This window comes from Anabrus simplex, chromosome 7 (genome assembly GCF_040414725.1).
Source record: "Anabrus simplex isolate iqAnaSimp1 chromosome 7, ASM4041472v1, whole genome shotgun sequence".
NCBI lineage: Eukaryota > Metazoa > Arthropoda > Insecta > Orthoptera > Tettigoniidae > Anabrus > Anabrus simplex.
In genome coordinates, this window is record NC_090271.1 from 95,820,549 (window position 1) to 95,837,173 (window position 16,625).

The 16,625-nt window shown below is 38.2% G+C and overlaps 1 protein-coding gene across 5 annotated transcripts in view; it reads left to right on the forward strand.

Moving 5' to 3' along the window:
- LOC136876931 (endoplasmic reticulum-Golgi intermediate compartment protein 2) overlaps window positions 1-16,625 on the forward strand; it is a 76,452-nt gene that overhangs the window by 39,350 nt on the left and 20,477 nt on the right. For all 5 annotated transcript variants that reach the window (XM_067150693.2, XM_067150688.2, XM_067150691.2 and 2 more), the window contains exons 4-6: window positions 1,940-2,156; window positions 3,560-3,810; window positions 6,163-6,423. In XM_067150693.2, the coding sequence (XP_067006794.1) occupies window positions 1,940-2,156; window positions 3,560-3,810; window positions 6,163-6,423 (729 nt within the window). The remainder of the gene's footprint in view (window positions 1-1,939; window positions 2,157-3,559; window positions 3,811-6,162; window positions 6,424-16,625) is intronic.

The window sequence follows — 16,625 nt, forward strand, 5'->3', positions numbered from 1 at the left end:
ACTTAATAAGCATTCCTTATATGATATAATAAAATTTAAATGCTTCAGAATTTAAAATCGTTTATTATACCATCTAAAGCCCGCTACACACGTTCAATTCGGCTTGTCAGTTTGGCTCGTTAGTTAGAATTGACAAATCTGACTGATGCAACAATCACATACACACGTTCAGTTTGGTGTGTCAATTCGATGTGGTTAACTCCAAAATTTGGTCGTGCTTGTGTTTCGGAAATTGCAGCTTAATGTTTTCGGACGATGAGTTATTACTGATGTATGGTGCAGTGGCTTGTGTAATTGTGAAAAGAAGGCGTCAATTCAAGCGGAATGTGTGGGTTAAAGACTGGCTTTTAAAATGAGCCCAGTACTCCCACCTTAACCTTTTAAAAGAGCTTCGGTTTCACCCCAAGGATTGGCCTAATTATTTGCGGATGAACGAAGAAACATATCTAGATCTGCTGTCCCGTGTTTCTCCGTTGATAAAGGACACTGATAACGAAGATTTGGACATCATTGGCACCTCTTGATCCGTCAGGAATAACAATTGATCGAAGTACCATATTTTAGGTACACACCCATCTTCTGCACTCATTCCACTAACCAAACTGTCTGTTTTACACAGTTCTTTACGAAATGCAGTTTTCAAACTGTTTATCTTCTTTGTCATTAGTGTTTTGTTGGCAAGAGGATCGATCTCTTTAACTTTTTGTACGAGCTTGTCTCACGTTTCACTTTATGATAATCTTTAGAGGTAAATAAATGTAAATAAAAAACTACTTTAGCAAAGCCTGGTGTCACTTGAAAAAGGGCTATCAATGTACTGACTACGCCCACGGCAAAAAATACGTGGGACACTTGCCATTTACTGGTGCGCATGCGCAGAACAGCTGATTTGAGGAACTGAACTGACGCACACACACACACACACACACGATCAATTCGGCTTGCCGTCAAGCTGATGTGTCAAGCAAAACTGATGAATTTCCATCATGCCATCAGTTCAAATTTCTGGCTTGAGCTCACATCATTTGAACAAACTTATGCATACACACGGTCAATTCGGCTTGTCCGTTCGGCTTGTTCACATCGAATTGACAAGCCGAATTGAACGTGTGTAGCCGCCTTAAGGCAATGCTTATTTTCAACAAATCTTTCACCAAGAGATACAAGTCAAGTGTGCTATTTACAACAAATGATATTTTAAGATTTTATAAGCAAAACTGGTATTTTCCAAGAACATCAACAAGAGAAATATGGACAATTTAACTGTTTTATCTGTCTTATGACTTACAATTTTAACAAAATTTCAAAGATCTTATTTTGAATGTAAAAATTTTAAGGTGTCTTTCCATTTTTAATATTTATTTCTGATATATTAATGTTAATTTATTATCAGCTGATGATGTCCCTTAGGGGATGAAACATGTACTAGATATAATGAATTATATATTGTATTGAATAGGCGGTCGCTTAATTATAATATTTAAGTTTATCTTGAATATTCATTGATTGATTATAGTCAATACGGGATTAGTATTACTTGAAATGAAGCTGTTAAAGCTTATCACTTGTAATTCTCTATGGTAATGAAAGATTTCTTTTTTACCTTTTATCATTCGTATTTTTGCCTGGAATCTTCCTCTGATGTTGCCAATTTTCTGCCTGTCATTTTCCTCCACTTATTTGCACTGTTCACTTCCCTTATTACAGTTTAGATAGGATGAAACTTTCATTATATTATCTGCATTATCAATCTCCATATTGAAGCCAAGGTCAAAAATGTAAGAATAAATATAGACATCAGAGATGACATATTGTCACCCCCAGTACATTTGAAGAGAGATTTTGTGTAAACTATGCATAGACACTGTTAAATCACTTCCGTCTTCCTGTTTGTATACAGAGCTATTTGTAAAATTTCTGTATTTTTTTTTTTTTTTAGTTGTTGGTGCTGATATCCTTGATTCAACTAGTCAAAATGTCCTTCAGTTTGGGAATTTGGAGCAAGAGGACACATGGTTTGAGCTGAGTTCTGAGCAACGGTACCATTTTGACAGTGTACGCTATGCTAATTCCTATCTTCGTGAAGAATTCCATGCTATTCAGGATCTGCTGTGGAAATCTGGACAGTCAACTTTGTTTGGAGATATGCCAAAAAGGTTTGTTTTAGATGGATAAGCGCATCTGTGTTTTTGATTGCAAATCTTAACACTATTTTTATTATTTTTACTTATTTTGTCATTGTATGTTTCGTTGAGTGTTTATTAAAAGGCAAGGTAGTTTTACCAAATATACTACATGTCTGTCCATTAAAAGTCCCAAATTCTCTAGTTAAGAACAGTTCTTTGCTGATATTTTGTATTTTCATTCATGTTCAACTTTGTAATTATATGGCCTTTTTTTTTTTTTCTTTTTCCCCACATTAATTTGAGTTTCAACATTTACACAACCACCTTTACTACAGACCGAGTTGTTGACCGTGACAATCCTGCTTCGTATATTCTATGAAGACTATGCCAGAACAGTACCTAGCACACAATTCCCTTACACACATAGTGAAAGTTAAAAGTAATCACAGCAGTCAAATGCCAGGGCTGCACTTTAATTAAGGCCATGGTCTTTACCTTCCTTCAGGAGATAGTGTGAATCTCACCATCCACAGGCCTGAAGATGGTTTTGTGTGGTTTCCCAGTTTCACACTAGGCAAATGCTAGGGCTGTACCTTAATTAAAGCAATGGCTGCTACATTCCTAATCGTAGCCCTTTTCCATCCTTCCATCACCAAAAACCTTTGATTTTGATGTGTTAATGCACCGTTAAATGATTAAGAAAAAAAAGAAGAAGAAAAAAGCTTCCAGTCTTTGTTTTGTCATATTCCATCCTTGCCAAAAACCTGTATAAGTTAATACAATGTTGAGAACAATGTGAAAAAGAGAAAAAATCTACCTCTGCATTTGGGTATTTCTTGACAGAAATTGGGATGCATTATTTACTACCCACTGTTTATAGTGCTGTGTTTGGTTGTGGTAGTGATATTGAGTCATAATTCTAAAGAATATTCTGGAGCCAGAAATAATGTAAAGAGACTTGGCAATTTGTTCTATGTTAGTCATATCACATATTGTAGTAATGTTTATAAATTCCTTTTGACCGGGCGAGTTGGCCATGCGGTTAGGGGCACCAGCTGTGAGCTTGCATCCAGGAGATAGTGGGTTCGAACCCCACTGTCGGCGGCCCTGAAGATGATTTTCTGTGGTTTCCCATTTTCACACCAGGCTGTACCTTAATTAAGGTCACGGCTGTTTCCTTCCCACTCCTAGCCCTTTCCTATCCCATTGTGGCCATAAGACTTATTTGTGTCAATGCGACGTAAAGCAAGTTATAAAAAATCCTTTTGAGAGCTACGGTTGAACCCATATTATCTAGCTCAGGGCTAGTCTCCTACACTAGTATACCTACTGTACTATAATACTATCCTATACTATACCTCTTACTGTGCATTGTTTTACATAGAGTATTCTGCGAGAGAATAATTTATAAAATAATATTTTGAACTTTATAGAACAGTGATCCCTCCATATCCACCTGATGCTTGCCGCATCTTTGGAAGTTTGGTGCTGAACAAGGTTGCTGGGAACTTCCACATCACAGCTGGACGGTCTCTGGCCCTTCCTAGAGGTCATGTTCATATTTCAACTTTCATGTCTGATTCAGACTACAATTTTACTCATCGTATCAACCGTTTCTCGTTTGGTGATCCAAGTCCTGGTATTGTTCATCCTTTGGAAGGTGATGAGAAAGTAACCACTGAAAGTGAGTAACTAGAAATGTTTTCATTTTATCTTATTAGTATTATAATTGCATTTATGAAATTTTTCTTCCAATTTTTGTAATATTACAAGGTTTTTGTCTCACCATTCTGCTGTAATTTGTATTCTGAGTGTATTTTTAAGAACGCCTTAACATTTTTAAAAAGTAAGAAAACTTCTTTGTTATGTTTTAGGATAGTTGAGATTAAGAGCTTCTGGAAATGTCAAAAGATCTAGGCTTTATCTTGCTATGCTGAGTACCGTATTTCTTGGAATCCAAGGCGACCCTGAATGTAAACCAACCCCCACTTTTTCCTTTAAAAAAAAAAAAAAAGTCAGGCTTAGAAAGTGCTTTGTAAAATCATATGGATGCCTTTCTTGTACAGTACGCATTTTTAATTTATCTTTGTCTTCACACCAGTGACGAACATTGGCTTTAGTTAGACCATATTTTCTTGCGGCTGCACAATAGTTCTTTATTTCCACGAGTGTAATAACCTTTAAATTCAAATTGGCATCATAATATTGAAGGGAACCCATTGAAAATTTTCCAGCAATACCTGTTCCCTCTATAGTACGACGATCCATCAGAAAAATATTCCCACTGTCTATAAAACTGTTACTTTTAATAAGTGTCAGGTGCAGTTGCCTGCTGCTCGAAGTATGTCTCGCTTGCCGGCTTCGGTCGACTTCAGCGGTTAACAATGTGTATTGAAGATGCCGACGTTGAAGGTCAGAGAGTTTATTGCGCTGTGGTATGGCCATTCCCCCCTCGCGTTTTTCATGCACGTACCTCTCAATTTCATCTTCAAGTTCTTTAAAGCATTCTTACTGCAGTCCACCGAATGTATTTTTTGTACATTACACATTTTTAAGCTATCTTTGTCTTCACGCTAACACGGAACATTGGCTTTAGTTATACCATATTTCCTTGCGGCTGCACAATTATTCTTCATTTCTGTGTGTTTAATAACCATTAACTTAAAAATTACATTATAATATCAATGGGAATATGTTGAAAATTTGCCAGCAATACCTGTTCCACGTGTTTTTACAATACGACTATCCATCACGAAAATATTCCTGCTGTCTATAAAACTGTTAATTTTACTGAATGTCAGGTACAGTAGTCGCCTTATAACTCTGCCACTGCGTAGCCATGGCCTTTCTAAGAATTCAAAGGCTCGCACGTTTTGATTCCATTCTGCGGATTTGAAAAAAGTTTTTTAGAGGCTAATACAGGGACTTTATTTTAATCTATTCAGGGGATTGTCACTCGCCCACATTGCGAGTCTGTCTCCTGGCAAGTAAAATGTCATTCTCTCTTCATTATTTCCTGAGAATTAGCCAGGTTGAGTGGCTCAGACAGTTAAGGTGCTGGCCTTCTCACCCCAACTTCGTAGGTCCGATCTTGGCTCAGTCCGGTGGTATTTGAAGGTGCTCAAATATGTCAGCTTCATGTCAGTAGATTTACTGGCACATAAAATAACTCCTGCTTGACTAAATTCCGGCACCTCGGTATCTCTGAAAACTGTAAAAGTACTATCAAAGGATAGAGAAAGGTCCACCTATTCAATACCATCATATGACTTGTATTGAGGACTTGTTCCTCCATTTCCAGGAAATTTGCCAGCAACACCTGTTCCACGTCTCTATAATACGACGATCCATCAGGAAAATATTCCCGCTGTCTATAAAACTGTTACTTTACTAAGCGTCAGGTACAACTGGCTGCCGCTGGAAGCATGTCTCGCTTGCCGGCTTCGGAAATGGAGGAACAAGTCCTCAGTGCAACTCATATGATAGTATTGAATAGATGGACCTTTCTCTATCCTTTGATTGTGATCAGTTGTCAATACGGAGCATAATGAAATTCGTAACTTATGAACCATAAAAGTAGTTACTGGGATGTAAAACCTAGAACATTATTATTATTTATCCCGAGAATTAGTGATGTTAAATAGGGGCACTGTACAACCGGTTGCCACGGCTAGTGATGTAGCCTATAGGCCTGATAAAGACGCGGACTTTGAAGGGACAGTTTTATGCGCGTGCGGGGGATGAAGGAAAGCAACAAGCAACCTTATTAGCTGCCAGTGGTGTTTTTACTGTTCGGTCATGAATGCAAGACAACCCTTGATTTTTCACATGAGATTCTGAGGAAAAATCGTCGTTTTGGATTTGGAGAAATACGGTAATATTTATATGTGCTAGTGCACGGTTTCTCAAACTTTAAGTTTTGTAGGAAGACTTGAAAGACATGTCAAATGGTTTTGTTGGTCATTTTAATAAACCTGAATTGTAGTTAAACCAGTTTTTCTTAATTTAATAGTCATTTTGTAATATTTGATTTCAGACATGATGTTGTATCAATACTTCGTGGATGTTGTTCCTACGGATGTGGAGACTTTTCTCACAAGACTCACTACTTACCAATATTCTGTGAAAGATCATGAGCGGCCTATTGACCACAATAAGGGTTCTCATGGTATCCCTGGTATCTTCTTTAAGTATGATATGAGTGCCCTAAAAGTCAGAGTGACTCAAGAGCGGGATACCTTTGGTCAGTTTATAGTACGCCTGTGTGCCTCTGTTGGAGGACTTTATGTCACTTCAGGTAAGAAATTGTTAAACAAAGATTGAAAAGACCTTATGTTCCTGTAGATGAATTAATTCAGGTATGAATTATTTGAAAAATTACCTCCTTTGGGATATCCTACTGAATTTTTGGCTGAAAATGCACAAATTATCAAGTTTTTGTTTACATAAAAATTGTCCTTGGACCCTCCCTTACTTGATACATTAAGTTTTATACTTCCCCTGTAATTTTTAAGTGTCTTTATGAGAGTATTTAAAACATCTTGCTTTGTTTAAAGTGCCATGCCCACCTGACCCCCTTGGGGCTTTTTCTGGGTTTTGAATGTTTTATTCCCTTATTTTCAGCTTCTTGCCATGGTGTCACACCAAGTTACCTTTATGTTGTACCTTCCGACATTGTGTTCTTGTGATATGGATGTTGATTCCCATAGGGAATATCTCTCATAGTGCATTGGTACTGCCGGTGGCTCCAAGTAGCCTACGCAGTGGCCTCCACGGTATGCACTTGCCATATGTCTTGGTAGGTGTGCTATTTACCAACTGATGAGCCCAACTTAGCAAACTGCGGTGAAACGCTGGCAACCAGGGACGAGTTAGCTGGAAAATTTATAATGTCCAATAACGGGCCATTTATAATGGTATTATCGCGTTCTTTATCGATGTCATAGATCAGTCTGACTGTTTGATATTCTTAAGCTTGACATGTAGTTCATCCCGATTAGACAGATAGCACCTCTTGTTGTGAAAGATTGCCGAAGCATTTCTTTCTTACTATTCTTTGATTCTTTTGCTCTCTGAGAGAGATGCAAAAATGGCATGGATTGAAAAGGTGGAGGCATTGGGCTATGAGATGATTCTTATTGTTTTTAACTGGTATTTTAAAAGGATTCATTATTGGCCCAGTATGACTCCGTTTGAGTCAATGTATATGATTAAATAGAATCTATGGATTCTGTTTCTCATGGTTTCAGGTATTTATCTCATTTTCCTTTTCTTGGCTAAGTTATGCTGGTCTTGTATGCTGAGAGATCCCTGTTCTGTTGATTATTCTTTATTTATTTGCTGCAGACTTTTTCAATGTTTCATTTTCCTCATGTCTGCTTGTTGTGTATTAATCCCTACTTAGGGGCGGAAGATAACGCTGATCCATTTGATCCGTGTGGATGATGAGTTTGTTTGTGATTTTGGTTGGAGACCTTTTATTATTCTCTTTGGCTTCGACATCTGGCTTGAGCTTAAGTTCTGTGATTATGGTTGAACATTAATGCTGTGCATTTCATATTCGCCTTTTTTGGGCGACATGAATATGTTATGTAGCATGTGTGTTGTGGTTTGTTTATGGCGTTGATTGGATGAGCCTGACCTATATTGCAGCGACCCAAATTTCTGATGTGTGTTTTTGGATCAAGCTCACCAACCTTTGATTTACTCTTGTCATGCTGTTACGAGTCTTACCGTAACGTGTCTTGATACCATATTATTTATTCTACCTTGCATGTTTGGTCTCTGTGTGCGTGCGTGCATGTGTGTGTGTGTGTGTTTTTTTTTTTGCGTGATTGCTGAATCTGTGTTATTTTTCAGTATCTAACGGATGTTACTTTAGTACTAATGTTTGTTCTTTTTATGTTGCTATTATTCTCAGCTGTATCTGTTTATTTGCCTATTTTCAGGATTTTACTCTCAGTTTTATTTATTTCATTTAAGACATGTTTACAGTAGAACCTCGATAATTCAAAATCGGTTAATTCAAAATCCCGCCTAATTCGAAGAAGCTCTCGTTCCCGGAAACATGAGATACAGTTTTGCATGTTGTTTCAATTGTTTAATTCGAAATACGGAAAATTCGTAATTCGAAGTACAACGTCGACCCCATTACCGAAATTCAGACTTTTAATTCGAAACTGCCTTTACATTTTAAAACAATAATATGTTACAGAGTAATTTCAACTCTAAATTTATACGCTCCGCGTCATAATAGAACGCGCGTTCCGGAACGTGGAGGGGTAGCTTTCCGCACTTACACTCACTTCGGTGGGTCAACAGTGCGCTTCATGATTGCTAAGTTGAATGAAATCGGAATTCTTGTTTGTTCAACCTTTTAAGGAACGCCGTAATATCACGCAACATGCAGTGTGCGGGAAAATAGAATCCGCGAACACTGGCGATGCCGACAGTTGACGAAAAAACGTGGCAAATATAATAAATTCGTAGGCACCGAGCAATATTGACATTGCCGGAGAAACTGCATTGCTTTATTTTAATGCGAGCCCAAACGGTCTTATTGTTTTAAAGGAGAAATTGCCAGCCTGGAAACCGTACAGTGTGAGGGATGGGGGTAGTAGTAGTGCGTTGCAATGCGCATGGAAGCGAGATACTCCCTCGTCATAGGAAACTTCGATAAGACACGATGTTTTAAGAACGTCGGGCACTTTCCATGCCAGTACAAAGCATCTATAATAAAAATGCAAACAGTAAAGAAATCCAAAAAATAATTCATTTGCACAGGGGAACCGGCATAATTTATCCTCGTCTTTGAATCGTGCTTTTTTTTTTCTTTCGTTGCGTGAGGTTATGTTAGTCAGTGATTTATCCAAGTGCATTATTTGAACATTGTAAATGCACCTTGTTGGATACATTTCGGAAATAGTTTTTTCCATGGCATTTGAAAGGTTTAAACTGTGAATCGAGGTGATTGCATGTATTGATGGATCTTAGAATACTTCGTGACGCGGCAAATGTTTACATTTCTGAAGTACGAGAGAAGTGCCATGGCGGGAAATCGTACAAGGATAGAGTCATACGAAAGTTCGATTTTAAGGGCATCGGGTACTTTCTGTGTAAATACAAGGCATCTAAAATGCTTACAGTATAGTAATCCAATTAATAAAGCACTTGCACATGGGAGCGAGCATAGATTTCTCTTCGTCTTTGAATCGTGCTTTTTTTTTTTTTCTTTCTTTCGTTGCGTGAGGTTATGTTTACCAGTGAGATATCCGAGTGTATTATTTGAATAATGTAAATGCACCTTCTTGGATACATTTTGGAAATAGTTCTTTTTTCATGGCGTTTGAAAGGTATAAACTGTGAATCAAGGTTAAATGCATGCAGTATATTTTGTAACGCGGCAAGGGTTGGTACTTCTGAATTTCGAATTGGCGGTTAATTCAAAATCACGTAATTCGAAGTCCGATTTTTGAGTCCCAACGACTTCGAATTAACGAGGTTTTACTGTATTTACTTTCATAACTATGGCAACTCCTTTAATCTTCTTGTGTTCCTTGTTTGTTCCTTTTCTGCCAGCTTTACCACTCTGGCGTTTGATTTCTGGAGGATACAGTCTCCTTGGAGATTGTTGGGATTGGTGATTCTTTGAAAATGAATTGATTTTTAAGCCTTGTCTTACCTGATGCACTGAGTGGCTCAGACGGTTAAAATCAGATCAAAAATTAGATGTATGGCTTTTCAGGCGTTTGCTCTATTAACCAGCATTTCGTCTTAGGTCTGACACTAGACTCTTCAGAGTGGGATGTGTCAGACCCTACCCACTGATGCTGGGGTGTATGCAGGTGAACTTATCAGAAGCCTTTTATGAGGCACGGTTAAGGCGCTGGCCTTCTGGCCCCAACTTGGCAGGTTCGATCCTGGCTCAGTCCGGTGGTATTTGAAGGTGCTCAAATACGTCAGCCTCGTGTCAATAGATTTACTGGCACGTAAAAGAACTCCTGCGGGACTCAATTCCGGCACCTCAGCGTCTCCGAAAACTGTAAAAGAGTAGTTAGTGGGACGTAAAACAAATAACTATTATTACCTGATGCAAAGATTGTATTCTTTTGGTGTGAAGGCTGTTTCTTTCACCTGTTATTAACGTCTTGCCCTTGGGAAAGAAATGTTTGGCATCGAATCATAATTATTTCTGTAAAAAAAAAAAAAAGAAAGGAAATGAATACAATTGTATCACTTTTCGCTGTGCTTCTGTTGCTTTTGAATAAAAGTTCTTGAGATTGAATTTTATGACTTAAAAGACTCTATTGTGATTATGACACCCTCAAGGACTATGTATGCGAGTACCCGTTCCCCTTTGTATCTCCCATTTTGCTTTTGTGTCCACATTTTTATCTATTTGCCTAGTTTTTGTTAATAAATTTGTTTTATCTTCCTAATCAATCTGTTTTGTCTACATACCTTTTTTACTCCACTTTTGTAGTTTAAGAGGCCCGAATTCAGCTCCTGGCAGTTTCTAGCTAGTTTCGACCGGTCTACGGAAGTTAGGTAGCTAGGTGGGTAAGCAGAGGTTAAGGTGGACCACTCTGAGGTGCAAATTGTACTTCTCCTATCTTCTACTGGTCATAACAGTAACTTCTTTCTGTATATAATGCCAGTAAATCAAGCAGTGATGTATTTTTTACTTCTGTACATTTTTCTGTAGCTTTTAGCAGTGTAAGCTGAAAAGTATTTATGGTTATAATACTTGAGTTGGTTTTGTTGGTAGTTTATTTTTACTTAGATTCAAGGCCATGTGTTTGTCCATGTGCTTTTAGTTCAAAGTTGTGGTAGTTCTTGCTTCTTGTGTGTTTTTGAAATGGAAATCTCCCCAATTCTGAGGGCTAAACAGAAACGTAGACCTTGAAAATGACACAAAATAGGGCTTTAGAATGTTAAGAGAAAAGCACAAATAGTAACCTCTAAGGAAAAACCTGAACCTGTCTAACCTGAACAGGAACCTGTATCATCTTCAAGGAAATGTATGTCTCCTGCACCTAATACAAGCCATAGTACTTTGGATAAAGTGAGTACAGAAGTTTCATCTGCTAGCAGTAGGAACTTACCATATTTCAGTGACATTCACAGCATAAAGTCAGGTTTGAGACATGATGATGATGATGATGGTGATGATGATGATCACCCTGTGGGTAGGGGACGCAGATGAAGAATACACCCACGGTATCCCTTGCCTGTTGTAACAGGCAACTAAAAGGGGCCCACGGGCTCTCAACTTGGGAATGTGGGTTGGCGACAACGGGGCTCTTAGCTGAGTCCTGGCATTGCTTCCACTTACTTGTGCCAGGCTCCTCACTTTCATCTATCCTGTCCGACCTTTCTTCGTCAACTCTTGTTCTTTTCTGACCCCGACGGTATTAGAGCATTCGAGGCCTAGGGAGTCTTTCCTTTTCACGCCCTTCGTAACGCTTGCCTTTCTTTATCCGTTACTTCATTTTTCGAAGTGACGGATCACTACTTTTTTCTTCATTTTTCTCTTTGTCCACCCCCTGTGGGTGGGGGACACAGACGAAGAATACACCCACGGTATCCCCTGCCTGCTGTAAGAGGCAACAAAAAGGGGCGACCAAGGGATGACCAAATTAGAACTTTGAGACTACTTGTAATCAGTACCATCACGCAGGGAACACCATGGGTCGCATTTACTTGCACGTAATACCACTATCTTAGGTACGCAATAGGTTTGTGATTAGTAGCGACAGTGTGTGAATCGGAATGTGGATCCAACAGTACCTGTGATTCGTACCCCTATATGAGCGACACCATGTTTCTGCCTTACCTATGCTCAGTTACCTATGCTCAGTTCCCACTCTGTGAGGAATACCACGGGATAGTATGAGTCCCTGTGGTTAGTCCACTTATGTGCGGAACGCCATAGGTTTGCGTTGCCTGTAAATAGCACCGCAATGTATGAAACACTATAGGTCTGTGTTACATGTGCGCATTACACTACCTGTGAATAGGACCATAATGTGTGGAATACCGCGAGTCTATGCTCCTCTTGCTTAGTACCGCAACGTGACAAATAGCATGGTTCTACGTTCCTAGCGATAAATACCATTGTGAGGGACCGATGACCTGGATTTTGGACCTGTTTCGACTATAAGCATAATCGATTCAGCATCGTGCTATAGAAGCAGTCCCTTGGTCAGTAATACTATTGTTTTGTGCCAGCTTCTGTGCATGTGTAGCACTGTGGGTTAGATCCACTGATCATTTTAAATTCATCTCCATCCATCCATCCGTCCGTCCGTCCGTCCGTCCGTCCATCCATCCATCGTCCTCACGCTTTGAATTCTAGTCATTGGAGGATTTTGGACTTTTAATTTGTCATTTCATTTCATCTCATTTCGTATCATTAGGGGCCGATGACCTCAATGTTAGTCTCCTTTAAACAACAAACATCAATCATCATCGATGATGATGATGATGATGATGATGATGATGATGATGATGATGACTACCGCTTGTACATGCTTGTTCATTAAAGCACTTGGCTGAAACTGTATTAGATTTTACTTTGTTCTAAATGCCAAGAAAAATGGCTGGTTGTGCAGATTAGAGATTTTGTTTGACAATTTGCTGTACATCTCACCAACATAAATAGGTCTTATGGCGACGATGGGATAGGGGAGGGAAGGAAGTGGCCATGGCCTTCATTAAGGTACAGCCTAGCATTTGCCTGGTGTGAAAATGGGAAACCACGGAAAATACATCTTCAGGGCTACCAGCGGTGGGATTTGAACGCACTATCTCCCGAATGCTAGCTCACGGCTGTGCGACCCTAACCACACAGTCAGTTTGCTCTGTACTTGTTAAACTGTCCATTCAGTAACCTTAATCTTAAAATAGGATGTACCCAAAATCTTTAACCATGTCTTCATTTATTTTTTAGCAAAGGTGTTCGACAGCAATGGCCTCAATGAAATCCATGTTGAATCAATGTGATTATTTATCACCACTAGCGAGCTGGCTGAAAATAAGAGCACCTCTTTGGTTATGCGATTTTATAATCACTCAGCTATAGCGCACTTCGCCAATTGTCTCTGCATTTTATTCCTTTCTTTCCTTCTCTCCTGGCTGCTGTTATAATCATTACCTTCCTTCCATCCACACTGAATCTCATTCCTCACTCCACTTAATTACTGCATCAAGCTACTCTTGGCTTTTGTTCAATCAATAAATAATACAAGTAAATTCTTTCCATATTCATAATACCTTTCTATATTTTGTCTGGTAGTGAAAATGGGCTTCACTGTTGGTCTTCCTTTTCTGAAACTCAAATTATCTTCTTGTAGTTGTACTTCTATTCAGTTACCTTAAACCTAAAATAGGATGTACCCAAAATCTTTTCCCATGTCTTCATTTATTTCTTAGCAGTAGAGCTCAGCACCAGTGACCTCGATGAAATCCATCTTTTCTAGTTCTTCTTTCACGTATTCTTCCCTAATTTTGGTGTCAAGGAGTACAGTTGTGATTCCTCTATAATTACATCCCGTAAAATGGGCTAAAACTGATTGTTGCCCACTTTTAAATTTCCTGTATTTCTGACAAAAATTTGTGGAAAAGTTCTCATTGACACATTTGTGGCACAAGCTCCCACACCACAAATAAGTGGCCCCAGTGTACCATTCACAATGTAATAGAAGCATTATTGTCGGCATAATAATTTCACTTGAATTACTGAGTTTGGTAAAGAAAGGTAATGCGTGCTATTAATGAATGTGATTTAGCAGGTAATCTTGACGTTAGCATGTAAGTAGGAATATTATTCATTTCAAAATGTTCCAGTGTGCAGAGTTTTAATTTAGCAAGTTTCAAAAGTTGCACAAACATTCTTAGTATCCATAAGTTTATATTCCACCTATAAACAAATTTCTCAAAAGTATTAATTTTTTGTTAGTTGTTTTTGTTCGTTCACAATTTTTCTCTTTAATTTTTTTCATTTTTTTTTTTTTTTTTTTTCATTTTATCTTTAGTCTAATTTACACAAAGTTTCAAGCAAATCAAGTTATACATTTTTCCTCCTTATTCTTGGCCTTCTGAAACTCACTCCTCCTTTTTCATCTTCTGTCAAGCATCACACTAATCTTTTTTGGACTTGGTGAAATGATGTTCCCTAGAATTGCATCTATGTTAAATTCTGATACTACCTGGAAAACTGCAAAAAGCTAGTTTAACTTTACAAAGGTGCTTTTGGGACACTTTGGAATGAAAACTTTCGTTAGGGTTGTGTCTTTTCCCTAATACATCATTTCAATACCTATTCGTTGGCTAGGACTCTTCCTGTTCAGCTTTGGCATGATAAATTAAACATCATGTGTCCCTTTTTATTTTACTTTCTTCCTTTGATAGCATTTGCAATTGATTTTCACAAGTTCTTACAGAAAAGACTTCATTCCTATACTTCTGTGAAACTTCTCTGAATATGCAAAGTCACATTTCAGAATCCCCTCAACCATTGCTTAATTTGCTGTGAAAAGTGGTCATTGAGATTTGTACTCAAATGAGGACTGGTATAACATAATGAATTTACCCTCATAACTCTCTTTTTTTTTTTCATCAGTTCAGCACAGAACCCCATATTTTCTGTAGTTAAGGCCACAGCTGCTACCTTCCCGGTCCTAGCATTTAACCCATCCCTCCGTTGCCGAAAACCTTCAGTCTGTTAGTGCGATTTTAAACAAGTTAAGAATAAAAATTTAACAAGCTGTACAGTGTTTTGGGGGAATAAAATACATTTTTTTCAATTGCTTCTGCATGAACAAAGACAGTTTTGATAACTTGCTAGAAGCTGATGTACCTCAAGTTACACATCGAATCCCCAGGCTGTGACTGTCACTGTTCCCCCCCCCCCCGAATAAAAACTGTCAAATTCTTTCAGATGTTTGTTGTTCTTTTCTATTTCAGAATTAAAATATTCCATATCAAATGACGTTGCTGTACCTTGACTGCACAACTTTATCTTGATTGATAATTGACAGCTTGAAAGCTCTCTCTAATCCATTTCTGAGCATGTGCAGGAAGGACTGAGCAACTAAATTACTACTAATGTGCGCTGATATGTTAACAACTATGTGTTTCATTTCTGTGAGCAACAGTTCCATCACCTAAAAAGATAGTGCTTGTGACATCTCTTTAGTTGCCATGATTAAAAAGTTCTCAAAGTGCTGTACATTGGCAGCCAAACAATTTTTAATACTTGCAGAACCTTATATGATAGCTTTGAAGAATTTCAAGTACTTGGGGTATGAATTAGAAGAATTTAGTACTTGATATGGAAATAAGCAGAAGAATACAAGTTGGAGTATTTTCTATTACACTGTTCTCAACCTTATGGAATGAAGATGTAGCGATTGGGGGCTAAAGAAATAATGTACCAGGTATATACAGTGAAACCTCGTTAGTGCATTCCTCATTAACATGTTTTCCCGCTTAGCACGTTCTAAATTCAAAGTTCCGATTCTCATTGTATTAAATCTATATAAAAGTTCCTCGCTTATCACGTCACAAATTTTTGCTATTACCGCTGAGTACGATCACATTTTTCCTAGCTCTAAAAATTTTATTTGTCATCCCTTGTGAAACAAACGTGATTTCCAACTCGGGTAAGATCCATCACCACGGTTGCGTGATTACAGAAAAAGGCCTTAAATTCCTGAATTCCACAGGATAAGTTGCATGTTTGGGGACCAAGCTGTTAGCCTCAAGAATGTTCAGTTTTGCTTGCCAGTTAGCAGCAAGATTGCTGAATAACACAGTGAGTCTATTTGTGCTTGTATTTCGCATTCCATTCAGAAGTTAGAAATTTATTTTGTGTTGAGTGGTACAGTGAAGTATAGCGAATGTTTGTCGCATGATATGGTAGCCTATATCAGGATTAGGAACATATAAACATACATATCGCATCACAAATTTTCATAAGAGCCATCGCCACAGTTGCGTAATTACGGAAAAAGTGAGCCTGTTTGTGCTTGTATTCCATTCAGAAATTACAAATTTATTTTGTGTTGAGTGGTACAATGAAGTATTTTTCCTGTGATACTATAGCCTGTATCTGGCTTAGGAACATAATCGTGTGAAATTGACTAGCATGGTGCATATTTGTCTTGTGATAGCCTAGGTTTGTATATGGAAGAAGTGAAATTCCTTTCTAATGAAGACAACATTAAAATTTTTCAGCAAGTGGACTGGCATCCACAACTTTAAGCGCGCAGAAGTTACGAATGTTGGAACTTGCACCTTCAAGTTTCGACTCGATCGATTCGACTGTCAAAATTTTCAAAATGGTGGCCAAAGTCATTCTGTTCTGTCGCAGTCGCACATGGCCAAATATAACCTCCAATTCATTGTCTTAAGAGTGTGACCAGAAAATAATGTTTTATAACCCACTACTCCAAAATAAAAGGTTTCTACTAACATTTGTTTCAGAAAGAGTGTGAT